At 55.7% G+C, this 27925-nt stretch overlaps 2 protein-coding genes across 3 annotated transcripts in view; one reads left to right on the forward strand and one right to left on the reverse strand.

Annotated features, from left to right (window-relative positions):
- LRRC36 (leucine rich repeat containing 36) overlaps positions 1–27624 on the forward strand; it is an 82538-nt gene extending 54914 nt beyond the window's left edge. Inside the window, exon 14 of the mRNA XM_073307307.1 lies at positions 26056–27624. Coding sequence (XP_073163408.1) covers positions 26056–26158 — 103 coding nt within the window. The 3' untranslated portion in view covers positions 26159–27624. The remainder of the gene's footprint in view (positions 1–26055) is intronic.
- Positions 441–11990, reverse strand: TPPP3 (tubulin polymerization promoting protein family member 3). 2 transcript variants are annotated; one of them, XM_073307313.1, is made up of 5 exons: positions 11611–11990; positions 7975–8204; positions 6997–7190; positions 4349–4502; positions 441–3087 (listed from the first exon to the last, which is right to left on the reverse strand). In XM_073307313.1, exons 2-5 carry the CDS (start codon positions 8020–8022, stop codon positions 2899–2901), a joined length of 585 nt encoding a protein of 194 aa, XP_073163414.1. In that variant the 5' UTR covers positions 8023–8204; positions 11611–11990; the 3' UTR covers positions 441–2898. The 2 variants fall into 2 exon arrangements, with proteins under 2 accessions (XP_073163414.1, XP_073163415.1); XM_073307314.1 differs by lacking the exon at positions 7975–8204 and having other exon boundaries at positions 11611–11986.
- Positions 27625–27925: the final 301 nt, after the last annotated feature.

A 27925-nucleotide genomic window follows, 5' to 3' on the forward strand; every position in this document is an offset into this window, starting at 1 on the left:
TGAGGATCTAGGCCTTAAGCCTGTGTGTTAGAGGCTTTAGAGCCCTGTCTGAAGCACAGCAAGGTGGTGGGGCAGGGGGACAGATGCTGGGCCACGTCCATGGGATGTGATGGTTCCAATCAAGACCCAGTTCCCAGTGAGTGTTACCAGGAGCTCATGTGTTTGGTTGCAAACACTGCAGCAGCTGGAGCCAGGTGCCTGAATGTTTGTGTGTCTCTCCGGTTGCTCTGGCAACATCGGGGCACATGGGTGGCCAGGAGCTTGCCAAAGTCATGAGGTGACCAGGGCCAAGCCCACATCACTCCCTGCCTAGAGTCTGACTCAGAGCCAAGTCGACTGACTGGCCTGTTTGATCTGATCCTGGGTCAAAACCAGCCTCCTCTGCCTCAGCCCTGAATTGCCTGCATTGTTTCCCTCTGAAAAAACACACGGGGCGCGAGTACAAAACGGGGGGAGGTTTATTGCAGAGCCAGGTTACAGAGCAGGGGAGCCTTTGGCTGTGTCTCCACCAAGAAGGCAGGCATCTGAGGATGGGGCCTGAGGAGACCGAAGGGTGGTAGTTAAACACAATTCAGGCCAGTTCTCCAGGGAAGGCGCATGCAGGATCATATTAATGCTGACGAGTGAAGTGCCCTGAGGAGAAGGGGCTGCGGTAACGCTGGTGACTGATGTGCCCAGAGGGGAGGAGGTGTCGTTAAACTTGGGGCAGGTCGACATTTAAAAGTGGCACCGTACAGCTGTTCTGCTGTAGGGCTTCTCCCATCAGCGTGGGGAGGGGACCCCACCGCCCTGAGGGGCAGTCGCTCTGCGGATGGGAGACGCCCTTCCGTTGACAGTGCTGTCTGTGCTGGGGGTTAGGTCGGTGCCACTGCATTGCTGTGGGTGAGGGGTGGATTTTTTACACCCCTGAGCGACATAGTTATACGAGCCTAGTGTAGACCTGGCCTTCGCTGAAGGGACATAGGGTTGGAACAGGCCCATCTGTCACTAGCAGGAGGGAAATTGGCATCTGTAGCGAGTAGAAGACCTCACTAGTGGAAGAGATACAGGCAGGCACCCGGTGGCACGAGTAAGGGAAGGCCTCGTAGCGAGTGGGAGGAATGTGGTGGCCTTGCGAGGGGCACAGAGGAGAAGGCATCTTAGCGCTAGCAGAAGGGCCTAGGAGGGTTCAGGGGAGAAGGTAGCAGGAGGGGAATGGCGCCCTGGGGGCGCAGAGGGGAGAAGGCCTCGTTAGTGCCAGCAGGAGGGGCATGGCACCCCGGGGGCACACAGGGGACAAGGTCTCGTTAGTGCCAGCAGGAGGGGCGTGGCGCCCCGGGGGCGCACAGGGGACAAGGTCTCGTGAGTGCCAGCAGGAGGGGCGTGGCGACCCGGGGGCGCACAGGGGACAAGGTCTCGTGAGTGCCAGCAGGAGGGGCGTGGCGACCCGGGGGCGCACAGGGGACAAGGTCTCGTGAGTGCCAGCAGGAGGGGCGTGGCGACCCGGGGGCGCACAGGGGACAAGGTCTCGTGAGTGCCAGCAGGAGGGGCGTGGCGCCCCGGGGGCGCACAGGGGACAAGGTCTCGTGAGTGCCAGCAGGAGGGGCGTGGCGCCCCGGGGGCGCACAGGGGACAAGGTCTCGTGAGTGCCAGCAGGAGGGGCGTGGCGCCCCGGGGGCGCACAGGGGACAAGGTCTCGTTAGTGCCAGCAGGAGGGGCGTGGCGACCCGGGGGCGCACAGGGGACAAGGTCTCGTTAGTGCCAGCAGGAGGGGCGTGGCGCCCCGGGGGCGCACAGGGGAGAAGTTCTCGTTAGTGCCAGCAGGAGGGGCGTGGCGCCCCGGGGGCGCACAGGGGACAAGGTCTCGTTAGTGCCAGCAGGAGGGGCGTGGCGCCCCGGGGGCGCACAGGGGACAAGGTCTCGTTAGTGCCAGCAGGAGGGGCGTGGCGCCCCGGGGGCGCACAGGGGAGAAGGTCTCGTGAGTGCCAGCAGGAGGGGCGTGGCGCCCCGGGGGCGCACAGGGGAGAAGGTCTCGTGAGTGCCAGCAGGAGGGGCGTGGCGCCCCGGGGGCGCACAGGGGACAAGGTCTCGTGAGTGCCAGCAGGAGGGGCGTGGCGCCCCGGGGGCGCACAGGGGACAAGGTCTCGTGAGTGCCAGCAGGAGGGGCGTGGCGCCCCGGGGGCGCACAGGGGACAAGGTCTCGTGAGTGCCAGCAGGAGGGGCGTGGCGCCCCGGGGGCGCACAGGGGACAAGGTCTCGTTAGTGCCAGCAGGAGGGGCGTGGCGCCCCGGGGGCGCACAGGGGACAAGGTCTCGTTAGTGCCAGCAGGAGGGGCGTGGCGCCCCGGGGGCGCACAGGGGAGAAGGTCTCGTGAGTGCCAGCAGGAGGGGCGTGGCGCCCCGGGGGCGCACAGGGGACAAGGTCTCGTTAGTGCCAGCAGGAGGGGCGTGGCGCCCCGGGGGCGCACAGGGGACAAGGTCTCGTTAGTGCCAGCAGGAGGGGCGTGGCGCCCCGGGGGCGCACAGGGGACAAGGTCTCGTTAGTGCCAGCAGGAGGGGCGTGGCGCCCCGGGGGCGCACAGGGGACAAGGTCTCGTTAGTGCCAGCAGGAGGGGCGTGGCGACCCGGGGGCGCACAGGGGACAAGGTCTCGTGAGTGCCAGCAGGAGGGACACGGCTCACAATACATCTGGAGTTGATGTAACATTGGGAGCAAAGTACAAGGCCAGGTCAGTTTCTAATCACATCAGCCCTTGGTGACAAGAGGCCTGTCAGCCTTGGCTCCGTGGCTAGGAGCTGGGCCCAGCACAGTCTCAGGAGGCCTGTGCCATTAAGGCCAGTTCCCAAGGCTGATGTGATTGAAGGCCCAGAGGCTGTGGGGTGCCTGGACCTGGAAGGGTCAGTGGCACTTCCAGTTGTCCCTATTTCTTCACTTTTGCATCGTAGGTGCCAGCATTCTTGTAGGCCCCCACATAACCACTGGTGTCTACGATGTTCTCCCGCCCACTCTTCCCTTTGCCCTTGCCACTCTCATCGAAGCGCTCCTTGTGCGAGCCCGTGTACTTGGTGGTGTCCGTCAGCCTGTCCACTGCCCCGCCCGTCGCAGCTTTCTGTCAGCAAGAAAATAGGTCAGGGGAGTCAAACACAAAGAAGTAATTATAGCCCCTCCCAGGCCCCTCCGGCCCCCATGTGCCCATCCCAAACCCCCTTCATCCCCCACGTGCCTGTCCCAGGCCCCTCCATCCCCCACGTGCCCCTCCCAGGCCCCTCCGGCCCCCACATGCCCCTCCCAGGCCCCTCCGTGCCCCATGTGCCCTTCCCAGGACCCTCCATCCTCCACGTGCCCTTCCCAGGACCCTCCAGGTCCCCACGTACCCTTCCCAGGCCCCTTCATCCCCCACGTGCCCGTCCCAGGCCCCTCCATCCCCCACGTGCCCCTCCCAGGCCCCTCCGGCGCCCACATGCCCCTCCCAGGCCCCTCCGTGCCCCATGTGCCCTTCCCAAGACCTTCCATCCTCCACGTGCCCTTCCCAGGACCCTCCAGGTCCCCACGTACCCTTCCCAGGCCCCTTCATCCCCCACGTGCCCGTCCCAGGCCCCTCCATCCCCCATGTGCCCCTCCCAGGCCCCTCCATCCCCCACGTGCCCCTCCCAGGCCCCTCCGTGCCCCATGTGCCCTTCCCAGGCCCCTCCATCCCCCACGTGCCCTTCCCAGGCCCCTCCGGCCCCCACATACCCTTCCCAGGCCCCTTCATCCCCCACGTGCCCGTCCCAGGCCCCTCCATCCCCCACGTGCCCTTCTCAGGCCCCTCCGGCCCCCGCATGCCCTTCCCAAGCCCCTCTGTCCCCCACGTGCCCTTCCCAGGCCCCTCCGTGCCCCACGTACCTGTCCCAGGCCCCTCCATCCCCCACGTGCCCTTCCCAGGCTCCTCCATCCCCCACATGCCCTTCCCAAGGCCCTCCGTCCCCCACATGCCCCTCCATTCCCTATGTGCCCTTCCCAGGCCCCTCCGTCCCCCCATGTGCCCTTCCCAGGCCCCTCCATTCCCTGTGTGCCCTTCCCAGGCCCTGCCCTGTCCATACCCCATAGACCATCACACTGGCTCACTCCACCGCCCTGTCCCTCATTTTTCCAGACACCTCCATTCCCCTTGCACTCTCTGGACCCCCTGCTGTCCCCACTGCTCAGGGCCCTGCCCCGTATTCTCTCCCTTAAGTTGTCACAGCCCTCCCAGATCCCTGCCTCTTCCGGGACACGCTGCTTTGCTATGTGACGTTTGTGGGGCTCCCCGTGGCCCAGAGCAGCATCTGCATGTCCCCAGACAGAGCCCACACTCCTGCTCTACGCATCCGAAAAGAGCAATCACTCACAGTGACGCCTACGTTGGTCGGTTCCTTCCCTGCCACCAGTTGGCAGATGGATTCGAATGCTTCCTCCTTGCTCTTGCCCTTAAACCTCTTTGGGGCCAGCTCCTCTAGGGCCTTTTTGAATTCCTCGTAACTAATGACTCTGGCTGTCTTCCCTCTGCAAGACACAAGGGCTGGGGAGTGACCAAACACGTCGCTAGAATGGTAGCTGCTGCAAGACAGACACCAGGGCTGCATTTGCAAATTGCACTCGTATTCCCAGCTGTGGCAGGGAGAGCCAGGTGACAAGCCCTGATACCCAGAGAAGGTGGTCTTTGAGGGAAAAGAGGAAACCCTGATGCACCAGTTACTGAAATAGTTGACATGTAAATTGCTTTAGATACCCAGGGGTCTCTCCTCCAGAAATGCAGCCACAGCTGAGCAGAACCTGGCAGCTGTGCTACAGAACAGTTTCGGACAGAAGAGAAGAATCTTAGCTCTGGCTGAGACTGCAGGAGACACGAGAACTGACACACCAACTGATACAGGAAGTTCTTGCTCATTGACCTTTAATCCTTAGGGTCAAGGCCTTGTCCTCAGAGTGCGACCTCATCCAGCCCTGGGTCAATGTGGATGTGGAAGGGCTACTGGTTAGGCACTGCAGTCCAAGATGCGCCTGCAGGAGCCGGGCCCTGGCAGGCATTGACCCCTTTGCTGGCGAGAGCCGTGTCACTGGACACGCTCTTGTTTCCAGGCAGATGACCGGGGGCAAACATCCCTGTTCCATCTACCCATCCCCAACCCTTGCAGCACTGAGCCAGCAGCGATGCAGCCTGGTAACATTTAGGGTTAAATACTTTATAAGACTGAAAAACTCCTTTGTGATGAGATGGGCAGAATCTTGTTCCCAGGGAACGGTGGGACAGCTGGGAGGGAGGGCAGAGAGGGACTTACTCATCATGTAAGATTTCATGGGGGTCTGCTGGAGGCTATGGGAATGGCGCTGTAGCCTGGAGGTTAGGGCCCGCAGCTGGGAGGGCAGAGACTCAAGTTGAAGTCCCTGCTCAAGTGAGTGTTTAAGTATTGTACATAAAGTGGTACAAGGTCCAGCAGGAGCCTGGTTCTAGCACACCCCAGACCTCAGTGGCTAGGGCACTCCACAGGGAGGCACAGGAGCTTTGGACCACAGCAGGCAGAGAGGGGATTTGAAGTCGGCGTCCCACAGCCCAGGTGAGTGCTCCAGCCTCTGGACTACTGGTTATAGGAGGGGCACTGGCTTGGTTTGCAAGAAAGGAGTGACCTGGTTTAGGTGCTTAACTTCATGGCTGTGAATTCTGAGCAGCCCACACTTAGGCTCCTAATTCCCGGAATTCCTACCCTTCCTGTCTAGCTTAGGCAGCTTCCTGGTGAGCATATGGGTTTTTGTGGATCCCATCTTTAGGCACCTAAGGCCTTGTCTGCACTAGACAATTAAGTCAGCACGACTACGTGGCACAGGGGTGTGAAAATCCACACCCCTGAATGGCATAGTGAAGTGCTCTTTGGAGACAGCACTAGGTTGACGGAAGAATCCCTCCCATCTGCACAGGTAGCGTCTACACTGAAGCTCTGCAGCAGTGCAGGTAGAGTGGCATAGCTGTTCTGCTGGAGCATTTTAAATGTAGAAAAGCCCTAACTCTCCCCATTCCTGCACGCCTGACTCAAGGCTGTGGATTCACTAGCTGGCAGGGTGCGTCCTTGAGCGTCACAGTGCTCATTCCCCTTTGCGGATCTAGCCCAGGGCTCCTCTGGCATCATCTTTACATAGTAACCTGTATCGAAGGCCCCACACACTCTGGACAGCCGCTCCCAAACGCCGCTGCAAGCGCTGTGGGTTTGGCAGACTCTACGGCGGATTCCGGGTGTTCTGCAGCAGCCTCAGATACCATTTAAATCAAGGCTCCTACAGAATCCGACGTGCCAATGACTAATCCAGCAGCCCCCACCTTCTTTATAGTCTCAACTTGTTGCCCCAAACTTCCAGGTGTCAGGATGCCATCGATTTCTTAATGGGGAGCGAGAAACTGCCCCACCGACCTTGTCAGGGCAAAGCTGGGACTTTTGGCCCTGGGAAGGTGCGAGGGGCAGGTTGGGTGGGTGGGATAAGCCTGCGAGCTGACTGGTTCTGCTCAAATGATCAGCAATGCAATCATTCACGTGTATATTGAAATAGCCAGTTTAGGTTACAGCTCTTGGCGCCATGGTTTCAGGGACGTGTGAGACTCAGACGTCACTGCATCTGTTACACTCGGGTCCCATAGGCAAGGCCCTTTTCAACAACGAGGGCTAAAGACGTGTGTGTGTATCTCTGTGTATGAAAGCTAAGCAGCCATGTAACTATGTGCAGCAATGTGCTGCAAATATCAATGAATAAATGTGGGGAGGGTTGTCCGGAGGCCGGTAGCTGCTATACAAGAAACTCTGTCCTGGATGCCAGGCTCCTCTAAGCTCCACACAGAGTCTGACAGGGCTGGAGGGGGCTGAAATGAATGACCTGGGAGTGTGCCCATGGGTGACCCAGCGGGCAGCACACAGAACTGAGTGGCCTGGCGATGCTGGCCCTGCGAAGCTCCAAGAGCCACGCCACTGATGTAGAGCAGGCTCTAGGGAAGGGACGCAAGGGAGCCACTTACTTCACTTTGGAGAAGACGATGTCGACGTCCGTGCCGGTGACCCCTTTGCCGTCCATTACTTTACACTCCTTGCACAGTTTGGCCCAGTTTTTCCCAGTCATTTCTTGCCCTGTAGCTTTGGTGTCTCCATAGATTGCAAACTTCCGGAAGCTCGCTTGCAGAGCTGCCCCATCAGTGCTTCCAGCCATGCTGACCTTTGGTAGTCAGAGGAGAAATGGATCCAGTTACTACGCAAACTCCAGCAGTCACACCAGATACTGTGCGTGCCATCTGTGCACCCCTGCACCCTGCACCACCCCTTTTACTGCTGCCTCCCACAAAAGCCTGGCCCCATCACGACGAAGCCGCACCAGCAGACGTGGAAGTGGGCAGCTGAGGATGAGGATAGCAGCGGGAGCTGAAGGTCAGGCTTGTGGGGCTTGTAGAGCTCCGTGCATGTGGGTCCCAGGGCTAGAATAGCAGAGGGGCTGCGGGTCGGGACCTGGGAGCGTTGACGGAGCTGTGTATGGGCCCCAAGGCTGGCACTGTGGGTCAGGAGAGAGGGGCATTGGCAGCGCTGGTCTGGGAGTGTTGGCCCAGTGTATGGAGACAGATTTAACACTGCCTCTTTTCCTCCTCCTTCAGCCAGCGCTGCACTGGCTGATCAGCGTTTCTGCTCAATATCAGGTTATACTCTCCCTTTGGCACAGGCCCCTCCACGCCTGCCTCCTACGTCTGTTAACCCCCTGGAAAGCTGTCACCAATAGGCTTTTTCACAACTAAACCGGTTGCGCTAAAGAGACATGTTTTGCCTGATCAGCCTCTCGGAAGGCAGCCCCTCAGTGCCATGAGCCGGGGAGGAACAACCGGCCGGCACTCCACAATGGCCACCCGCCTCTTAGCCGTTAACACCAGGCCACTCCCCTTCACTTTTCACAGAGCCTGCGGCCAGCCACCTCCAACTCCCTGGCCACTCTGATTCTCACAGGCCTGGCCCACCTTCTCAATGCCGCTGGCTCCGTGCATTAGCAAAGCACAGGTCAGCATCTTCAGGTCATCCCGTCACCTCCTTCGGGGCTGGCACTGGGTGGGGCTGGGCGCTCGTCATGCACTGGCCCCAGCAGCTCCGCTCTGCCTATGGCGTGCCCTCCGTGCGGCAAATCCAGCTGTCACCGCGCAGGGAGCAGAGGCAGTGTGCAGGTGAGTGGGAACAGAGCAAGCGCCTCATCCTGTGTGAAAGGGGCATTGGGGGACCACAGTGCATCAAAACGGTCACAGCCGGGCAAAGTACTTCAGCACCTGCAGGTCTGTCACTGGGGGCCAGGGCCAAGCCTTGCACCAGGGACTAGGGGTTCTGGGGGCCCAGCCTGGGACGCCGTACAGGGGCCTGGTTTACAGATGAGGGGGCAGCACCTTCTCCGCCTTGGGACCCTTTAAGCTGTCGCCAGCTGGGGAGCCAGTGGCACTGGTCAGTTTTGAAAAGCCTTAACCCAGCAAGCTCCCAGCTCCACGCCCCACCCCACTCCTGCTCTCTTCCAGGCCCCTGGACACACCCAGCCACAGGGCAGAGTCACCCGGCCTGGCCTAGGCTGGGCTGGGCTGGGCTGGGCTGGGGGGATGGCCCAGCCCCGGGCCCTAGTTACAGTCTGACATTAAACAAAAACAGGCGTGTGGGCTTGTCTGCTGGCGTGGCCAGAGTTTGTGCTGCCTGGCGACCGTTGCTAGGGAGGGCTGTGCTGCTTGGAGCCGTTGCTGCGGGAGGCATGGCGTGGCTGGACTACGAGCATATCCACTCGGTCCAGACGGAGCCAGAGCGACAGGGCGGGTGAGGTCATAGCTGTTATTGGGCCAACTTTGGTTGTTGCGGGAACAAGCTTGGGAGCCACACCAAGCTTGTCTTCAGGTCTGGGAAAGGTACTCCCGGCGTCCCAGCTATTAAAGATCCTACATCACACACCTTGTCTCTCAAATACCTGGGGACCGGCACAGCTACAACTGCACTGCATAGCAGTCCAGACAGCCACATGGGCCTTGATTCCCCTGCAGGGCTGCTAGAACCAGGGCTCCAGGCGGCATCATGTCTTCTCACGCCCCAGGCAGCCTGGCAGCACCAAGGCCCCCATCAGGGCAGCTGCCCTGAGGCTGGCAATGGGGGAATTGCAGGGGACAAAGCCTAGGCTGGCACATAAAGACACTCACAGCCTCAGAGACACACACATGTATGTACACACATGGGCACACACGCATACAGAGAGACACTGACATGCCAACAGCCGTGCCCAAGATCCGGGGCAGGGCCTCGTGGCCACGCTCAGGAGTTGTGGTACTCCCCATCTTGTCTATTTTCAGGCGCCTGGCGGATCTGGGGCACTCCTGCCAGGGCACAGGGAAGGAGTTCATAGCATCTGGCCTTCCCAATGGGAATCCACTCGGGCCTGCTGCAGCAGAAACAGCTGCAGGCCATTAATCAGCGTGTGCGTAACCTGCCAGCAAAGCAGCATGTTGCAGCCAAAGGGAGCCAGGTTCCCACAGCGGCTGGGACCAGAGAAGGCTCTTGGCACTGAGTCTCTCTCTCCCAGGAAGCGGGCCTAACAAACATGCTCCTCTCCTTGGCTCAGGCAACTTTGGTCTTACTGAACCGAGTTGATGGCCACAGTTTGGCTAATGGACACATTCTCCCCACCCAGCCCCACTGCAATGCGGCTTCCTGCAAGCCGGGGTCCCACTCGCCAGCCTGCAGCTCCCTGTTCACAACAGGGACGGGGACAGGGCAGCTAGTCCAACCCCCGGGTCTCCTGCACAGTGCCATGGGCTCTGCCGTCTGTGCTGAGCAGACTAGCCTGGAAGCTACACGCAGCACCTGGGAAGAGCTGGTCTTCTGGGCCAGGATTGGGCCCTGTTTTGCCAGGGATCATAACCTGCTATTTCACACCTGATATACCACGAAGCCACCCTTTCTGGCTCTGCCTTCTCTTTCACTATCACAATTAGCCCTGAGCTAGCCAGGACCGACAGGGCCCCAGAGACTGCCCATGCCAACATCCCTGCCAGGAGGAGTCCCTCCAGGGGCAGGACAGTGTGGGAGTGAGGGGTCGGAGGGTTGGCAGGGGGCAATGTGAGGCCTGCTGCTGCCAGGCTGTATCTGCTGTTGGTGGAGAGATCCTTGCTCCCTAGGCCAGTCACACCAGCACTCGGGTCAGGAGCGTCTACAACTAATCTGACCGTCCCCCTTTCCAGGCTGTGAGCGCACATGCAGCCGTGGGTCTGTGGACTAGCAGGGGCATAGGGATTGCATGGAGGGGAAGGTGGTAAGAGGAGGAAGCTGCCAGCAGGACACAAACCTACTTCTCTCTGTCTCCCTGAGCACTGCAGACACTGTGTGACAATACTGAGCCGAGTGGGATGCAGTGCCCCGCCCTGAGAGAGGCACCACGCAGGGTCACGCCCACTCCAGGGAGCGCTCAGTGAATTCACAGAGGCATAAGGGGGTGGGGGACGGCAGGCCCCAGAGCAACACAGGCCACCACGCCCCGGGGCAGGTCTTAGGGCCTGTGCTCATGTTTGTGTGCGGGAAGCCTGCTAGTGGATCAGGTGCAGTACTGGGAGCTAGGGTCCTGTTCCTGGCTCTGCCATTGTCCTGCTGGGTGATCCTGGCTCATAGAATCATAGAATCTCAGGGTTGGAAGGGACCTCAGGAGGTCATCTAGTCCACCCCCCTGCTCAAAGCAGGACCAAGCCCCAATTTTTGCCCCAGATCCCTAAATGGCCCCCTCAAGGATTGAACTCACAACCCTGGGTTTAGCAGGCCAATGCTCAAACCACTGAGCTATCCCTCCCCCCATCTCTCATCTCTGGTCTCAGTTTCCCCAGCTGTGAAATGGAGTTTGGGTACGTCCCTTCTTTTGTAAAGTGCTTTGGGACCCGGGGATGAAAAGCGCTAAGCATCGCTGCTGCGGTTTGCACAGGGCACACGTGTGGGCCGTGACCTCAGCGTGTGTGCAGGGGTGAGTGCACGGAGGGGTGCACACATGCAGTGCTGGGGGGGAACGTGTGCAAGGGCCGAGGGGAAGGTGCAGGTGTATGCAGGGTCTGGGTGTGGCCGGGGGTGATGCGTGGGGGAGGGGTGCACTGCAGTGTGTCTGTCGTGGGCATTTCCTTGTTCTGGTCCCACGCGGGGTGCCGTGGTTTGCTCCATGTGGTGCACTGAAGGCAGCCCCGATGCTGCGGGAGGTGCCGGGGGGCGAGCACCCCATCTCCAAAGCTGGTCTGTGGGAGCAGCCAGCCAGCCTGCTCTGCAGGGCGTGTCCCTCCTTTTCACCCAAGGGAGCTGGCTTCTGAGCTAAGTCCCTGGAAGCAGCACACGCAGGCCGCTGCAGATGAGCTCCAGCCCTGCTCCCTCCATCCCTGCACGTCAGGCCGGGGCTTTCCCACAGGCATAGTCCCCTGGGCATGCAGGCCAGCTCGCTTCCCTGCTCTGCGCCCCCAGATGGGGGGAATTCGCCACCATTCAGTGATGCCAATCCAGGCAGCCAGTGCACCGAGCAAGCGTCCCCCCCCCCGTTGCCAGCCAGCCCGCACCCCCCTCCTTCTCCTCCTGCAGAAGCAGCCCATCAGGTTGCTGCTTCGCTGACTTACCGCCTGAACTGCCTCTGCTGAGCTGTGGCAGGCTACCCGGAGAAGCCCGGCTCCCTCCTGGTCTCCAGACTGCAGTGCTGCTTGGAGGCGGCCGTGCTCTTATCTGCTGTTTATTCCGGTAGCCATAGAGACAGCCTGCTAAACAGCCCGGGCGCGTAACAGTCCTGGTCTCATGCAGGAGGGTGACCAAGGTCACGGCGAAGAGCTGCGCTCCCTCCCGCCTGCAGTGCCAAAGCGCCTCCGGCTGGGGCAGGAAAGGGTCCTCTGCCAGCCTCCAGCCAGCCTGCTGGAGCAGAGCCCAGTGGTCCATTTGCGTCTCACTGCCGCTGGGAGGGGGACGGGCTTGCAGATCCTCTCCCTCGGCTCTGGCTTTGCTGGCTACCGGTGAGGGATGGTGGAAGGGCAGGCAGGGGCCAGGTGTCAGGGACAGGCGCCGCCTTCGTCAGCAGCATTGCTGGACCAGAACCCAAGGGCATGTGCAGCTCTGCCGGGAAGGGGGGTGTGGGAGCAGCCCTGCAGGCCGCGCCTGTCAGAGGAGCTAGGCGGCTGGTACCCTCGCCGAAGGGCTATCCCTGGAGGGCCGGGATGGCCAGACTGCAGCTTGTGAGCTGCATGTGGCTCTTTCCCAGTTAAAGGGCGGCTCGCGGCGCTCCCCACGCCCCTCCCTTCCATTCTCTGCCTCCCAGACTGGTCGCCGGGGAGGCTCAGGGAGGGCTTCTGCCCTGGGCGAGTTGGTGGGGCTGGGGGCTTCTGCCAGAGATGACTGGTGCCTGCTGAGAGTGGGGAGGGCACCATTTAAAGCCCTAGTCCCAGGGCAGGCAGGGCTGAAGCCCCAAGCCCCAGCAGGCACTCCCTGGCTCTCGAACTTCTAAAGATTGTCGCATGCGGCTTGGAGGGTCAGTAAGTTTGGCCACCCCGCTATAGGGGCAGTGCAGGGAGTCTAGTATAGTCTCGTCCAGGCATCGGCACAATGGGATTATTAAGTAGGTTCCCCGCACAGAGCCCTTGTTACTGGGGCTAATATATGAGGAGGAGCAAGCCCAGCACAACTCTCCTCTCCAGGAGCACCCGGCAGGGCTGGCAGACGGACAAAACCTGGAAATGGAGCACATCGGCTGGGGCAGTCCTGGAGCCCCATGGGGCCATTCTACAGCTCACTGAGCACAACAGAACGGCACTCCCCATGCAAAAGGCCCAGCGCAGGCAGTAAGGATGGGACACAAAGCATAGCTGCGCCCCAGGAGGACAGGGCTGGATACAGTGTGTGTGGCCCTGGGGTGCCCAGGGGCTCGAGACCAAGTGTGTATGGGGCCAAGTACAGAGCAGCTATTCATATGGGGACAGGAGCTGGGTACCTGCTGCCCTTGAGTGCAAGGGAACAGGGGTACATGGGGGTTGGTGCACAGATGTGCTGGGCGACAGAACGTCTGTAGGTGCAATGCATATTGGTAACGGGGGGCAGGGGAAAGTGGTGGGCATGCCCAGAGGCTGGGAACACGGTATGTCAGGTTGCCAAGGGGGCTGGGGACATGCCATGTTTGGGTGTTCGTGCGTCCTGAAGCTGGGAACACGGTCTGTATTGGTTGGGGAACACTGGATCTTGGTACATGTTGCAGATGGGGGCCCAGTTGGACTGGGAACGCGGCGTGTACACATGTGGGTTCACGAGGGTGTAGGCACTTGTTGCGTACAGCGTACTGTGGGTAGGTGTTGTGTCAGCACGTATGTAATATAAAGGAACCACACGGCCACAGTGCAGTCCAAATAACCATGTTTATGAACTATACACAAGCCTAGTTACACAAACACAGCTGCTCTGACAGGGTTCTGAGGCTGAAACATAGAAGACAGTGAGGGCCACCGGCAGACCCGCAGAATAGTTAAAGGGATACTACCCAATTCCTACACTCTACTGTAAGCGGGGTCTGAATGAGCTCTCCCCGGATAACTAGTGATGAGCTGGGGAAAGGACTTCAGGAACTGACCTTGTCTGCATTGTCTGCTCTGCCTTGGTGCACAGCTGTGCGGCCAAACGATCTCTTTTGGCTGACGCTGGATTGCAAGTCACTTTGTTATTGGGTGCAGGGGTAATAAAGTGTCAACCTTGTTGTGTGAACAAAGGGGCAGCAGAACGGGTACACGTTGCAGCCCCTGTATTCACACAACAATTGGTACAATTCTGCTTGGCAGGCCCTGGCTGAGGGGTTCTCACTCGACTGAAGTGCACTAACTCGGCAGGGAGGAGGGGTGCCAAAGCCCAGTGGAGATAAGAGAGGGTGAGGACGGGTGGTTTTGCCTTGTCCTGCGGGCTCTATGGGCCCTAGACACCACTTGACCCACCCCCCCTCTCCCCTGTTTAAGGACAGAGCTGATTAAGACCCCAATTAAGAGTCTTTCGTTGTAGCTGAAATCAGCGATAACCTGGTCTAAGCGGTAAGCCTTAGACCTGCTTGTGGGACAGTGGCTCTGGTGAGGGAGGCTGCCCAGCCTGCACTAAGGATGAGGCTCCCCCGCGAACAGCTGAAATCACGGGGAGCTGTTACGTGCTGGGTCCTCAAGACATCTCAGAGGCCGCAGTAGAGAAGGCAGTGGCAGAGTGAATGACACCAGAGCAGCCGGCGGTGGAGCAAACGATGGAGAGTGAATGGTGCAGCCGCTGAGGCCTTTCCTTCCCCAACCTCGGAACTCCGGGTGGTTGCTGATCAAAGACAACAACTGGGAGTAGGGAGCGGTGGAGGGAGAGGGGAGTGGCGTGTTAAAGGGCCATGTGTTTGTCGGCCTTTCACACCACAAGGTGAGAGACTGAGGGAAAGGACACTGCCCACTGTACTCTGGGGTGGGTGTTCTGCTCATGGTCATATGTTTTCGAATAATGCTTGTGGGGATTTCCCAAATTAATGCTGCATTCCTTCCCCTTTTAGTTAGGGTGACCAGACAGCAAGTGTGAAAAATCAGAACAGGAGTGGGGGGGTAATAGGCGCTTATATAAAAACTTATATAAAAAAAATTATATAAAAAAATATCGGGACTGTCTATAAAATCGGGACATCTGGTCACCCTACTTTTATTAAAAGTTTTCTTTTCCAAACACAGACTCAGTGCTTGCAAGAGGGGAAGTATTGCCTCTTAGAGGCATCCAGGGGTGGAGTGTCATTTTCCCAGATTACTGGGTGGGGGCTTGATCCGGTTTTGTGTTGTGTTGTCAAAAGGAACCTCTAGATATTGAACCTGGCCCTTGTTGCTGACAACTCCACGGCTGTCAGATGTGTTGCACTACAATAAGGTTGCCACCAGTCTCAAATTTCACAAGTCGGTCCCTAAATTCAGGAGGCTGTCCTGTCCTCCTGAGACCCAGATAGGCAAAATGACAATTTGTTGTATAATGTGTGAGAGCATTCCCCTCCAAAACACCGTGTAGCTCAGGAGAAAGTACATTACACTGGGATCCAGGAGACCACCTCTCATTTCTCTCACCGTCACCATTTCTGATGCGACAACACTTACTGTTGTAGGAGGCAAGAAGGAAATATAACTTCTGACATAGCTGAGAGAAGAACCCAGGTCTCTACTAGCAGAGCCAATCTCAGCCACTCTGCCTTGCTGAAAGACTGCTGAATTGGTACTTGGCTAGCCCATAACCACTAGACTCCACTCCTGGCCCAGAGCCAGGACCAGAAACCCAGCATGCCTGTTAGCTAACATCCTAGCGCTGACAAACAGTTGTGTGACCCGCTGTTAAAACGTGTCACAAAGTGGAACAGGTTCCACAGGAGAGTTTGAGTCCAGACCCAAGAGCCCCAAAAGGCCAGTGATTAGAGCACTCACCTCACAAGTGCATTGGGTGGGGGCTTCCTTTCCAATCTAAATAACCGAGGTCACCTCTTGGTACCTAGGCCAGGGCTACACTAGGAAATTAGATTGGTATAACAACATCATTCAGGGGAGTGAAAAATCCTCACCCCCTGAGCAAGGCCGTTAAATCGGCCTCATCTCCAGTGTAGACAGGCGCTGTTCTTCTCCGGAAGGTAGTGTACCTACACCAATGGGAGCCGCCCTCCTGTCAGCATAGGTAGCGGCTACAGTAGACCTGCCCATAGGGTCACGGCTCTGCTTATGGGTGAAGCGTAATGAATAGACTTTAAACAAAAACAAATCTCATTAACTGGGCTGGCACCTGCAGCTGTGGTCACAAAGGCCTAGCCAAGCATCACCTGGCGAAAGAAAAACGCGAGGGAAGAGCTGCAGGCAATGTGGGTTTACAAAGAGCTGCTCAGAGCGTAGGAGAGCTTGCACTGGCAAGTGGGCTGGAACTAAGCAGGGCTTTTCAGGCAGGGCGCCAGGGAAAATTACAGGAAACTAGGGCGCACAAGGAGCTAATGCTGACACCGAGCTAAAAGCCTTTCCGATCTCTCAGGGGAGAAGGAGTGCTGCGGTGTAAGGAGGGGCTGGAATCGGCGATGACGTGTCAACAGCTGAGGCGTGTGAACTGCTGCCTGTGAGAAGGAAAATGAAGGGTCCTGGTCCATCAGGAGTGGAGGAGCCTGTTGCCAAGGTTACACAGCAAGGAGACTGATGCTGAGTGGCTGATGAAATTGGGCAGAGCCTAATCAGGATGGGGCCAGCCAGCTTGGAGAATGACAAACAGAAGTGCAGCCTGAAAAGCCTTGTTTGATATGCCGGAGCAAGCTCTCCTCTGGCCCCTTCCCCTTGTCTCAGCACCTTGGTGCCCTGCACAGTGGCCAGGCGCATCATTCCTTTTTGTGTGTGTGGCGGATATAACATGCTCAGACTCACTCTGTGACCTTGTGTTACATGTGAAATATTCAGCTACTTAAATGCTGCAGAACCATCTCTCTGTGGTTAGCAGGGATTGGATGATGGCCAAGTGCGTCCTCTGGCTGTCCACCCACTCATTCTTTATCTTAATCTTTGCTTGCCCACCAATGTGATTTTTGCATCCAGCTGCTACATTAGCATCTTTTTCAGCATCTGCTGCAATTTCTTCTGCAGTGACGGCTGGGAGGTTCTCCCAAGAGGAGGCCCTAGAAATGGGATTGCGGTAGCAGCTCAGATAATGCATCAGCCATTTCAGTATGTTTCAGAATCCTGATGTGTGTGCTAAGATGTTAGCATAAGTCCCTCCCTGAGATCCAGGCGTTGCAAGACGCGATATTGGGTTTTGGTCTAAGAACTTTAACAAGGGCTTTATGATCTGTAACTGAAGTAAACGTCCTCCCTCGTAGAAACTCAGGGAATTTGCTAAGTCCAAATATACACTCAGAGATTCAATTTTATCTGCGTGTATTTTTTCGTTACATTATATAAGGTTCTGGAAGTAAAACTGATTGACTGACTGTTACGTCCTATCCAGTGCGAACACTTGTGTGTTCACAACACGGAAGAAGGCAAGGACACGTGGGATGGGTTTTAACCAGGCCATAAATGTATTAGTCTTATTATGTCCACGGCTCCCCCGTTGGGGGACAGCCCAGAGCAATCACTCGCACCTCATTGGTCTTTTGCCAATTCTTAGGGCTCACACCATAGAGTGAGCCAATCATCACACGAGGCACCTCCACTCACGCACTAACATCCCTCCCCCTTTTGGGAGTTGAGGTGAGAGGGGACCTCGTCCCCCAGCCAGCACCACCATCCAATGCATTGGTGGGGCGGTTCCCTCCAGGTAGTGCCCTGGCCCATGGTTTGCATTTGCCTCCAGGGGGTTCGACACAATGTCCCCATGCTCTCGGGATGCCCACTATGTTACCTTTTTGGATCTAGAGTCCAAAACAGCGAGTTTCTGCACTGGGCACCTGCCACAAGGAGGAACCAGCATCAGCTTGGCTGCCTCCACCCCACCCCGCATGAGCTACCTAGAAGTTCAGCCAATCCAATACCAAGATCATCCAGGAAGAGAACTCTGCCCCTAGATCGGAGAGGTGCACTCCATCCTCTTGATAAAAACTCAGCCGCATTGTGGGCTGATAACTGAGCCACCTCAGGACTCCAGTCAATACTTTCCAGTTGGCCTTCCTATGGGCCCTATCCACATTTTTAATGGGTGGACTGCAGTCCACCATACCCTGTGGGCTAGTGTCTCCAACCATACTGTCCCCCACACCAGGAAACATGGCCACCAGCAGGCCAATATCCCACGTAGCCTTCCAAATCAGCTGCAGCCTGCAGCCCATGCTCACGTCATTCTTCCCTAAGTGGATAACAGTGATGCCAGTGTGTCCTCATGGGGCACCAGCCCACGCAAAAGATGCATGAGCTGGACCCAGCACAAGCCCTGTCTGCTGTGCCAAGACAAAAACTGCATCCACCCCAAGGCCAGTTGCAAGACCCTTGCTGAGTTACACCCTCTCCTGGGAGCTCAGGGCACAGTGCTGTGCCCGCAAATCCATATCCCCAGCCACAGGCATGCTCTAAGAGTCTATACCATAGACATAGTTATACTTACGGCCCACCTCCTGCATTGACCTCCCCTCAGGCAACTGCGCGTAGGACTTATAGGCCTCGGAGCACTCACACCCTATAGCTTGGACCTCTGATGCCCCCAGACCCAGCTAGGTAGCTGCTGTTGCAGCCTCTCTATCAAACAAGTGGGAGCTGTACTCTCTCGTGGCAAACCCAGGAATGACAGCCCTTCCCTAAACACTCCCACAAACCGGAATGTGGTTAGGAAGGAGCGGTCCCTCATGCAGAAACAGGGGACCCTCACTGACTCACATATGCCTGCAGTGCCCGTCCAGGCCCCAGGCCCCATTCACCAGAGTGGTGCAAAGCAACAGTCTTGCCAACCCCAAGTTGATCAGTTTTTGCTCTGCAGACCTTGAGCTGTAGAGTCCTGTAGTTTGAGACTCCACCGCAAAGAGTCTCCCTTGGCAGAAGGGAACCACTCATTGACTCAGAAGGCCCCGAAGAAAACCAACAGAAAGCCTGTCTTGAAGAGTACAGCCTCACCACCAAATGGTAGACCTGAGGAAGAGCCTCAACTTATTGCCTAAGAACCTGCAAAGTCACTGGCTTCCTGACATTATTCTCTGTCCCGGCAACTTGTGACCCACAGACCTTCAGTCAAAAGCCACCCTGGCTAACCGGTTAGTGATAACTAGACCATGAACTGGTAAATTTGGAGTTCTGGTCTAGGCCAGGTCGGTGGTAGAACCTCAGGCCCCCCGAGAAACCCCTCAATGGGTGTGGCACAAGGGCTCCCTTGGCTACTTCTAGCAACCAAGATTCCACAGGGCTTCCAGCATCTGTTCTGGTGCTTCCTTGGCCTCCAGTGCCACTGCTCAGAATCTGTTGCCATACAATCGAGAGCGCATCATCTGTGCTGTTGGTAAGCCCAGGCACATGCTTGGCAGTGGAATGAAGCTAGCATGCACATCTCTGTCTGCTAGCATTAATTGTTAAACACCTCTAGACAGAAGAGAGCTTTGAGAGCAGTAGGCCTGGTCTACACTACAAAGTCAGGTCAACATAAGCTGCTTTGGGTCAAACTAGTGGGCATGTGTCTACACTGAAATTTGTGTCCCACCAATGTAAGTGCCCCATTGTGCCACCATAGTCACACCACCTCCCCGCGCGGTGTAGAGCCATGGTTGATGTATGGAGCTCTATGCAGAGCACGTGTAGACATTGCTTTACTTATTTCAACCCTAACAGTCCTCCAGCCACTGTCCCACAATGCCTGACACTGACCACTCTGGTCATGATTGGGAGCTCCGCTGCCCAGGGGTCACGTAGACCAGAAGCCGCCTCCCTCTTAAAAATGTCTGTGAATTTTTGAAATGCTGCCATTTCCACAGCTGGTTCAGAGCTGTGCCTGCAAGCCTCTTCTCCCCACAGACCCAGGACATGCACAATCTCCGGTCTGCTCCAGGCAGGAGCATGACAGCTGCATCGTGCTTTGGAGACGTGGCTCGGTCTCATGAGCACTGAGGGACAGAAGTAAGGGCTTGTCCACATTTAAAACATAGCATCTGTCCCACTGCAGCACTTCAGGGAAGACGCTACCTATGCTGACAGGCGGGCTTCTCCCCTCGGTGTAGGTAATCCACCTCCCTGAGAGGTCGACCTAGTGCTGTCTACACCAGGGGTTAGGTTGGTTTAACTGCGTCGCTCAGCGGGGGTGGGGGGATTTTTCACACCTCTGAACAATGTAGTTATACCGACCTAATTTCCAAGCATAGACCTGGCCTAAATCAGGGGCTACCATGTTTCTCCATATCCCCAGCGTGACAGAGGTTCTAGCATTGAGGTGGCTCCTTACCTGACAAGCAGAGCCGTTGTAGCTCTGTAAGTGAGGGTCCATTGGAGTGGAAAGTGTGAGAAGGGTCCTTCTGCCAGATGATCTCTGTCTTCCTACCCCGTTGTCTTGGCTCACCTTGGGAGAGCAAGTTGTCAGAGTAGTCATTTGCCATTCAATTGCAGATGATTGCCCTACCCCAGCTTGTACATTAGAATTTAAAAGGCTGCATTCTCATGGACAAAAACTCCTCCTCTGCAGGGAGAGGCACAGAGATTAAAAAGGAGAGGAGCTTGCTATATGGGTGGAGGGGAAGAAGAAATAACTTTTATACTGTAATCTCTCTCCTCAAGTTTTGTAGGGACTGTGGGATTCATGGACACAGCCAAGCTGACCAGAACTCAGTGGAAAATTATGAGCACAGGGTGCTGAGGCGTGGAAATTTCCCATCTTTGGGGCAGGGCAGACAAGATACAGTCTCTGCAATCCAAGGTCCTAACCCCATTAAGGAAGTTTGTCCTAACGTAACTACATAAGTATGCAAACCCCTAACTAAAGTGAATCAGTCTGAAGTGGGGCTTTCACCCATTGAACTGCTGTAGGACAGGACCACGAGTCTACGTTTGAAGTGAAAAATGGACGCTCCTCACTAGGTGTCTGGTGAGATCAGTCTTGCTGAGCAATCTCAGAGGGACAAAGTCACCAGCAGCATCAACCCCAGCATGCTAGCTATGGCCTGGGAGTGGAGGGTTCCATTTTCACTTCCCAAAGTGCCAGTTTCTCTGTTGGGCAGAGGTATAAGCTGCAAGCATGGTTAGTGCCCCACAGGAGATTAGGGGTGGGCACAAGCATGTGGCATGCTGACACAGAAAAGGTCTCTGTACAAGGAGACAGATGGGACAGCTTTTAGCCCAGTGGTTAGAGTACTGGCCTGGGATGTGAGAGACCTAGGTTCCGTTCCCCCCTCTGCCTGATCTGAAGAAGGGATTTGCGTAGGGATTTCCCATCTCAGGTGAGAGCCCTAACCCCTGGACAACAGTCAGTCAGCCCCACAGCCCAGTGGCTAGCACACTCATTGTAGAGATGGGAGACCCCTCTTCAAATCCTTTCTCCTCGTCAGGCAGAGAGGGGAATTTAACTGATGACCCCCAGATCCTGGGTGTGTGCCCAACCATGGGCTAAAGGTTATAAGGGAGGCTGCTGCCCCCCCCTCACACGCCAACCCCCTAGGTTGTGAGGTGTGTTCAGAGCACACCTAGCAGATTGGGCCCTGTGGGCAACACAGGCAGGGTGATGTGTCGTTTGAGAATCCCACTGCAGCTTGGGCAGGGTATGTGTGTCCCGGTGCCTGACAGTGGCTGCAGGGCACATGCCCAGCGGCAGAAACTCAGGTGCAAAGGGGACTTTTACAGTGAAATGTAGGTGCTTAGGGAATTTAGGCACCTTTAGAGTTAGGCAGCCACTGAGCAGGGGTTTTGTGAATGCCAGTGGTGCCGAAGTAAGGGCCATACGTCCTGGGCCCCTTTGTGACTCTAACCCCGCTGTGGTGCTTGTTGACATCAGTGGGAGCTGCTGGGTGCTCAGCACTTTTGCAAACAAGGCTGCTTATTTAGGTGCCTAGTTATGGATTTAGGAGCCTAGCCTAATGCTTCCAGTTTTGCAGATCTCGGCCTTCATGCTTGGAAGGTGTTGGAAAACGCAGAGCACCATTTCACACAGATACGTGCTAAGTATTGTTGCTAGTCTGCTCAAGTGCCAATGGACATTTCTCAGGCCAAACCCAAGCTAGCCCTCTTCTAACAATATTGGACTTGCTTAGGTAGACATTTTCCATACTTAACCAGGGCTGAAAGGATCTAAATTCTGCTGACATTCTTCGGCACAGTTATTTTGGATCCTGCTTCTGTTTTCTCTGGCAGAGGCCTCAAGCCCTCCACATCAATCACAGGACTCAAGTCACTTCTGATGAGAAGGCACAGTTCTTCCGTTTTCACCTGTAATCCAAGTGTTTTATACAGGGCCGGCCTTAGGGGTGGGCCACCTGGGTGGCCACCCAGGGTGCCCAGTGGTCAAAGGGGTGCCGTGCAGCAGCGCAGAGGTGCGCGCTGCCTATGTAATGTCAGAAACTGCTCCCTGGGGGTCACTGCATGGGGGGCGGGGGGACACCCAGATTTCTCCCTGCTTCCTCCCAGCCGAGGATCATGGGAGGGGGGCGAGCAGGGACACTGAGATACTGCTTCCCCGTCCAACGTTCCTCCGTGCCCCCCAGGGGGCTGTGAGGGGGGCAGTGAGGAGCAAAACCAAGCGCTCCCTGCATCCAGGTCACTTTCCCCACCTGGGCTGTGCTGTGAAGCAAGCATCAGGAGCTGCTGCTCTCTGCCCTCCCCTTACACAGTCCAGGTGGGGAAAGTGACCTGGATGCAGGGAGCCCTGACTTCGCTCCTTGATCCCCCTGCCCAGCCTCCTAGGGGTGCGCAGAGGAGCAGTGTTCCAGGGAGGGACCAAGCAGCAATGCCAGCTGCTCCAGGCATCCAGGTCAGTTTCTCCATTTGGGCATGGGGGGGGGGTACAGGGGTTAGGGGTGAAGGAAGCACAGTGCAGGGGTTGGGGTTGCAGGAGGGAGGTGCATGGGTTAGGGGTGCAGGAGGGAGGTGCAGGAATTGGGGGTGCAGGAAGGAGGTGCAGGGGCAAAGGTCCAGGGGCAAAAGGGGAGTGGGGAGCCCATGGGGCGCAGAGGCAATGGGGGGTGCCATGCCCACAGGGACCAGGGGCACCAAAATACAAGTTCATCCAGGGCACCATTTTCCCTAAAACCGGCACTGGTTTTATAGCCGTTTCAGCAGCTTCCTCACTTGTACCTCTGAACACAACATCCAGATACCAGAGTGCTCCAATTAAACCCAGTAGTAATCCGGTGTATCCTGAACTACATCTGGGGCACGAGTTACTCTGTAGGGAAGCCTGTCACAGTGCACAAGTCCGCAATGGACATATGAGGAGAAGCTTTTGAGATACTTGCACATATTCCACCTGTTCCCCTCCTCCCCCCACCAACTTGGCAGGCAGATTTGAGGCTGTTGGGATTTGATATCATTCCACACCCAAGCCAGGTAACCCATAGTCTCCATGGGGCTGGCCTTGTTTGGCATCCGAGCATCCCTGCTAGATCATAGCCCCCATTTAGTTCGCACATTCAGTCAGACGTTGCCTCTGTCAGATGTCCTTGTCGGCTGGTGCTACAATTCACAGTTATGTGACCTTCTCTGAAGCTAATAAGATTTAGTCTGAGCTTTCTATTTATCAGGACTGAGTCACTGTAACAGTTCCCTCACCAGACTCACTGCATCCTCCCATTCACAATCCTGCATGTTCCAGGCCCATGAAATTCCTCTCTCTGGTCTGTCCTCAGAGGATGGAGCAGAGCAATAGGTCAAAGAAACTGACATGGTTCATACAGACACTAAACGTATTGCCTCACCCACCTAGGGGCAGTTCTGTCACTTCCTGTTGGAGCTTTGCGGGCTCTCACTCCTGACACAGAGATTCGTAGATTCATAGATTCCAAGGCCAGAAGGGACCATTGTGATCAACTCGTCTGACCTTCTGTGTAACACCGGCCAGAGACCTGCCCCGAAATAATTCACATCTGAGCTGGGGCTTTGAAACGCCAGCTTCACCGAATCAGGGGAATCAGGGATGACAAAGGCCTAGCCAGTTCCATCTATCATATTCCCTTGGGGTCTGGGAAAACCAGAGACTTTATTGTTACTAATTCTTCCTGTCATTATCAATGTCTCTGACTCTCCATCCTGCAGGCTCCCTCGCAAGTATCACTCCAAGTCACTGCACGCACTACTGGCCTCCGCACAGTGCTCTCTGGGGCGCAGAGGGACGAGACCAGAGTGACCTGCTGCCCGCCCTTGCTGTGACACTTCAGTTTAGACACTACCTTCTCCCGTGGGAGGGAGTATCCCCCATCGGTGTAGGGGATCCCCCACCTCGCCAGGCAGGAGCTAACTCTGTGTGCACAGGGACTTAGGTCGGCTGAACTATGCCGCTCAGGGGTGTCAGTTTTTAAACTGATTCATTTTCTAGTGTAGACCAGGCCACCGTGATTTTCTAGGCGCCTAAGGCTTAGACGTGGCAACACTGAGTGAAACCGCAGTGAAGTCTCTTTGTGAGCCTAGCCTGGATGAGGGCCTGGTCTACAGTACAAAGTTAGGCAGATGCAAGGCAGCGTACGTCGACCTGGTTGTGCATGTGTCTACACTTAGATTGGTCTCCCACTGACATAAGCGCCCCGTTCCGCTTACTTAATAACACCACCTTCTCCCGCGGCGCAGAGTCACAGTTGATGTAATTAGGCAGAGGCAGTGTGAATGTAGACACTGCATTACTGATGTCGACCCTAACTGTCCTCCAGCAGTTGTCCCACAACGCTCCACACTGACTGCTATGGTCATCACTGTGAACTCCGCCATCCAGGGGTCGCAGAGGCTGGCAGCCCCTCCTCCCATTTAAAGCCCCCTGAATTTTTGAAATTCCTTTTCTTCATTGCCACACCTGGCAACTCTCCATTGTTGTGTGCAGCTGCCCAGTTGTCGGTGCTGGCTACACACCCTGTGGAGTACAGAGAAGACATTGGGTCTCCTGGGCCTGTGGGGAGAAGAGACTGCAGGCAGAGCTCTGAACCACCTGTAGAAACGTGGGCACCTACAGGCTACGACAGGGACCAGCAGCAGGGTAGGGCGAAAGCCACGGAGCTGCAGCAGGCGTACCAGAAGGCCAGGGAGGCCGGAAATCAGTCTGGTGCTGAGCTGCATGCTCTTCTCAGGGGAGATACCACCACCCACAGCACCGTGCAGACCTCTTAGGAGCCAGAGTCACAGGACCCTGCCGTGAACAGTGAGGAGGTGGTGGACAAGGAAGAGAGGAGGAGAATGGGGGACAGGAGACCAGGGGATCCAGCTGTGCAGTGAGTCAGTACCTGTTTTGGATGCCACCGCAGCCCAGTCAGTCCCAGCAGCTGAGCCTGGGCAAACCCGATTCCGGGGAAGGAACCTCCAGTGAGTATGCCGTTTAATTTTAAATGACAGGGATGGCAAAGTAGCAGGCCACATTGTTTGATTTATCGTTAATTGACTCGTGCTAGGAGGGGCAGCAGCACAACCAAGAGAGGTGGAGTTGCTATCTGCTTTGCAGTCTCCTGTAGAGTGAGGTGGGGGGGGGGGCTATCCAGAGCAGTTTGTTTATGCACATGGGGGCGTCCCTTGAATCCTCCTGAGAGATCTCCGTGAAACTTCCATGGAGGTTCTCTGCAGTCCTCTGCTGAAGGTTTCTAGGGATGGCAGCCTTATTTCTTCCTCCGTGGCAGGACACTTTGCCACACCACTCCGTGATAACTTCAGCAGTGCCTGCAGTTACTGCAGTACAGGCTAGCAGCATATGGGCCCAGGCGGCTTTGGGACTGTGCTCTCTCTGCCTGTTACCCGCAGGAGTGAGATATCAGAGAGGCTGAGGGAACTGGGGATGTTTGGTCTACGGAAGAGAAGAATGAGGGGGGATTTGATAGCTGCTTTCAACTACCTGAAAGGGGGTTCCAAAGAGGATGGCTCTAGACTGTTCTCAGTGGTAGCAGATGACAGAACGAGGAGTAATGGTCTCAAGTTGCAGTGGGGGAAATTTAGGTTGGATATTAGGAAAAACTTTTTTACTAGGAGGGTGGTGAAACACTGGAATGCGTTCCCTAGGGAGGTGGTGGAATCTCCTTCCTTAGAAGTTTTTAAGGTCAGGCTTGACAAAGCCCTGGCTGGGATGATTTAATTGTGGATCGGTCCTGCTTCAAGCAGGGGGTTGGACTAGATGACTTCCTGAGGTCCCTTCAAACCCTGATATTCTATGATTCTATGATCAGCTAAAATCACCACCGCCTGTGGAAAACGGTGCCGATATTCAGTGCCATTGCCCTATGCTACTGGACTCATGCAACCAAGCAATTCCCTCCTCATTTCCCCAGCCTGGCAGGCCAAATTCACCATGACTGGTGCTGTGACTGGCGCCGTGCACAAACAATTCCAAGCAGAAGCCAGAATGTAGTGCTTAAAACTTTAGGGGAGTGAGTTCAGAGTCTTAAGTTTCGCTTTCCATAGTGAATACCCTGACAATGGTACCTCTGTGTGTTTTATCTGCAGCTGCTGCCATTGCGGCCTTCAGGGTCTCCCCTTCCACACCTGTGGAACGCCTGAGCCAGATAAGGAGGAAAAAGAAGAGGACTCAGGAGGATACGTTCAATGAGATCCTGCAAGCCAGTGTTGCACTGGACAATGAGCACAGGGCCTGGAGGACGAACAGCCTAGAGAAGGATAGAGTGGAGAGGAGAAAGGCGCAGGAAAAGGAGAGAGAGATGCACCAGCACATACTGGGGCTTCTCAGACAGCAACACAGATGCTACAGACTCTGGTGGACTTGCAGATTCAACAATCCCATGCTCACCTTCCTCTGCAGCCCATTGAAACCTTCCTATACCCCTGTCGTGCTGCCTGGAGTGGTTTACGACGATGAGTGCCAACCGCAGGGAAGATTGTCAAAAGAAGGGAAGATATGCCAAAACTGGGGGCATGTTCTAAAATTAGATTTCACCAACCCAGTAACAAATATGAACTCCTGGACCACTGTAGCAGCCTTACCATGGAGTCCACTTGGGCTCTCCAGTCTATCTTGTCATCCAGGCAAGCTGGACTTGGTGATAAATGGTTACTTACACCAAAAATCACAAAATATTCACATTGCTCCCAGTCCCAAGAGACCACTCACTTACCCCAGGCCAGTTTGTACCTTAGATCTCACACCAAAGACAATGCTGGTAGCCAATTAATTAAGGATTTATTAACTAGGAAACAGAAATGAGAGTTATTTACAGGTTAAAGCAGGCTACAGATGTACACAGTCTATGGTTCCAAAAGGTGACAAAGATGTAGTTGTCTGTCAGCACTGAATGTTTTTTCAGGGCTAACCCAGGGTGACCCTGGAGAGCTCTCCTTTTTGTTTCTTAGCTTCAGCCCTTCTAAGAGTCCAAACAAAAAAGAGAAGAAAAATCTTCATGTTAGCTATTTTTATTTTCCTCATCCAGCATTCAAACTGATGGAAGAAGGCCTTCTGCATGTACTTCTCCATGCATGTATGGGGCAATTAACAAGACTTGTGTTCTACAATGGCCCACTTACATTTGATAGTCCTCCTGGATGGACAAGTGGAGCCACTCTTCACATCTGAGTTCACAAGTTCAGAGCAGGCATTTTAACAATTATGAAACAAACATATTTTACCTTATGGCATGGAATACCGCCATTACAAGTAACATTCATGCATGTGGCAGCTTGCAAGCATTTTATAGAGTCTAAACACACCCTTACAAGGGTAACACCCAGCTTGATCAATATTAACAGATAGGCGAGCTGGTCTGGTTTCTAGCTACAAATTTGTCAGTGCTCAGCTCATGCCTACAGACTTGGCAAGAGCAGGCATGGGTTTACCTGCATTACAACCCCCTCTCAATATTCAACTTAAAATCAAGGGTCGTTGAAGGACATTAAAGACACTCACAGCTTCACACACGCTGACCTGTGAAAGCCATAGTTGGCATATGTGTAGCTGAAAGGGACATGAATGTTCTTGCCCCTTCATAAGTTCTGTTCTCTTAATTTCTTACTGTTTATTACATTTTACATGCATTTGTTTTTGAATTTCCCAGGTTTTTCTTTCTGTGATTTTGTAACAGAATAAAATTGTATTACCTGGAACATAATTCATCTTTATTCGTACACAACATATGCTGGCTGGTGCTCAGCCGTTCTGAAGGCAGCCGATTACCTGTTCCTGCCCAGTGTCACACAACTCATTCACAAACAAAATTAATAGGTTCATTGACATCCCTACATATTCAGCAACCACCACATGATTCACACCGGGTCACAAAAGAGCAGGGCCAGAGAGAGCACACTACAGCAACACACACGACTCAGGGTCACTATTAAAATGCTCTTTTACAGCGTCTCTGAGCCG

This window comes from Lepidochelys kempii, chromosome 12, assembly GCF_965140265.1.
Source record: "Lepidochelys kempii isolate rLepKem1 chromosome 12, rLepKem1.hap2, whole genome shotgun sequence".
Classification (NCBI taxonomy): Eukaryota; Metazoa; Chordata; order Testudines; family Cheloniidae; genus Lepidochelys; species Lepidochelys kempii.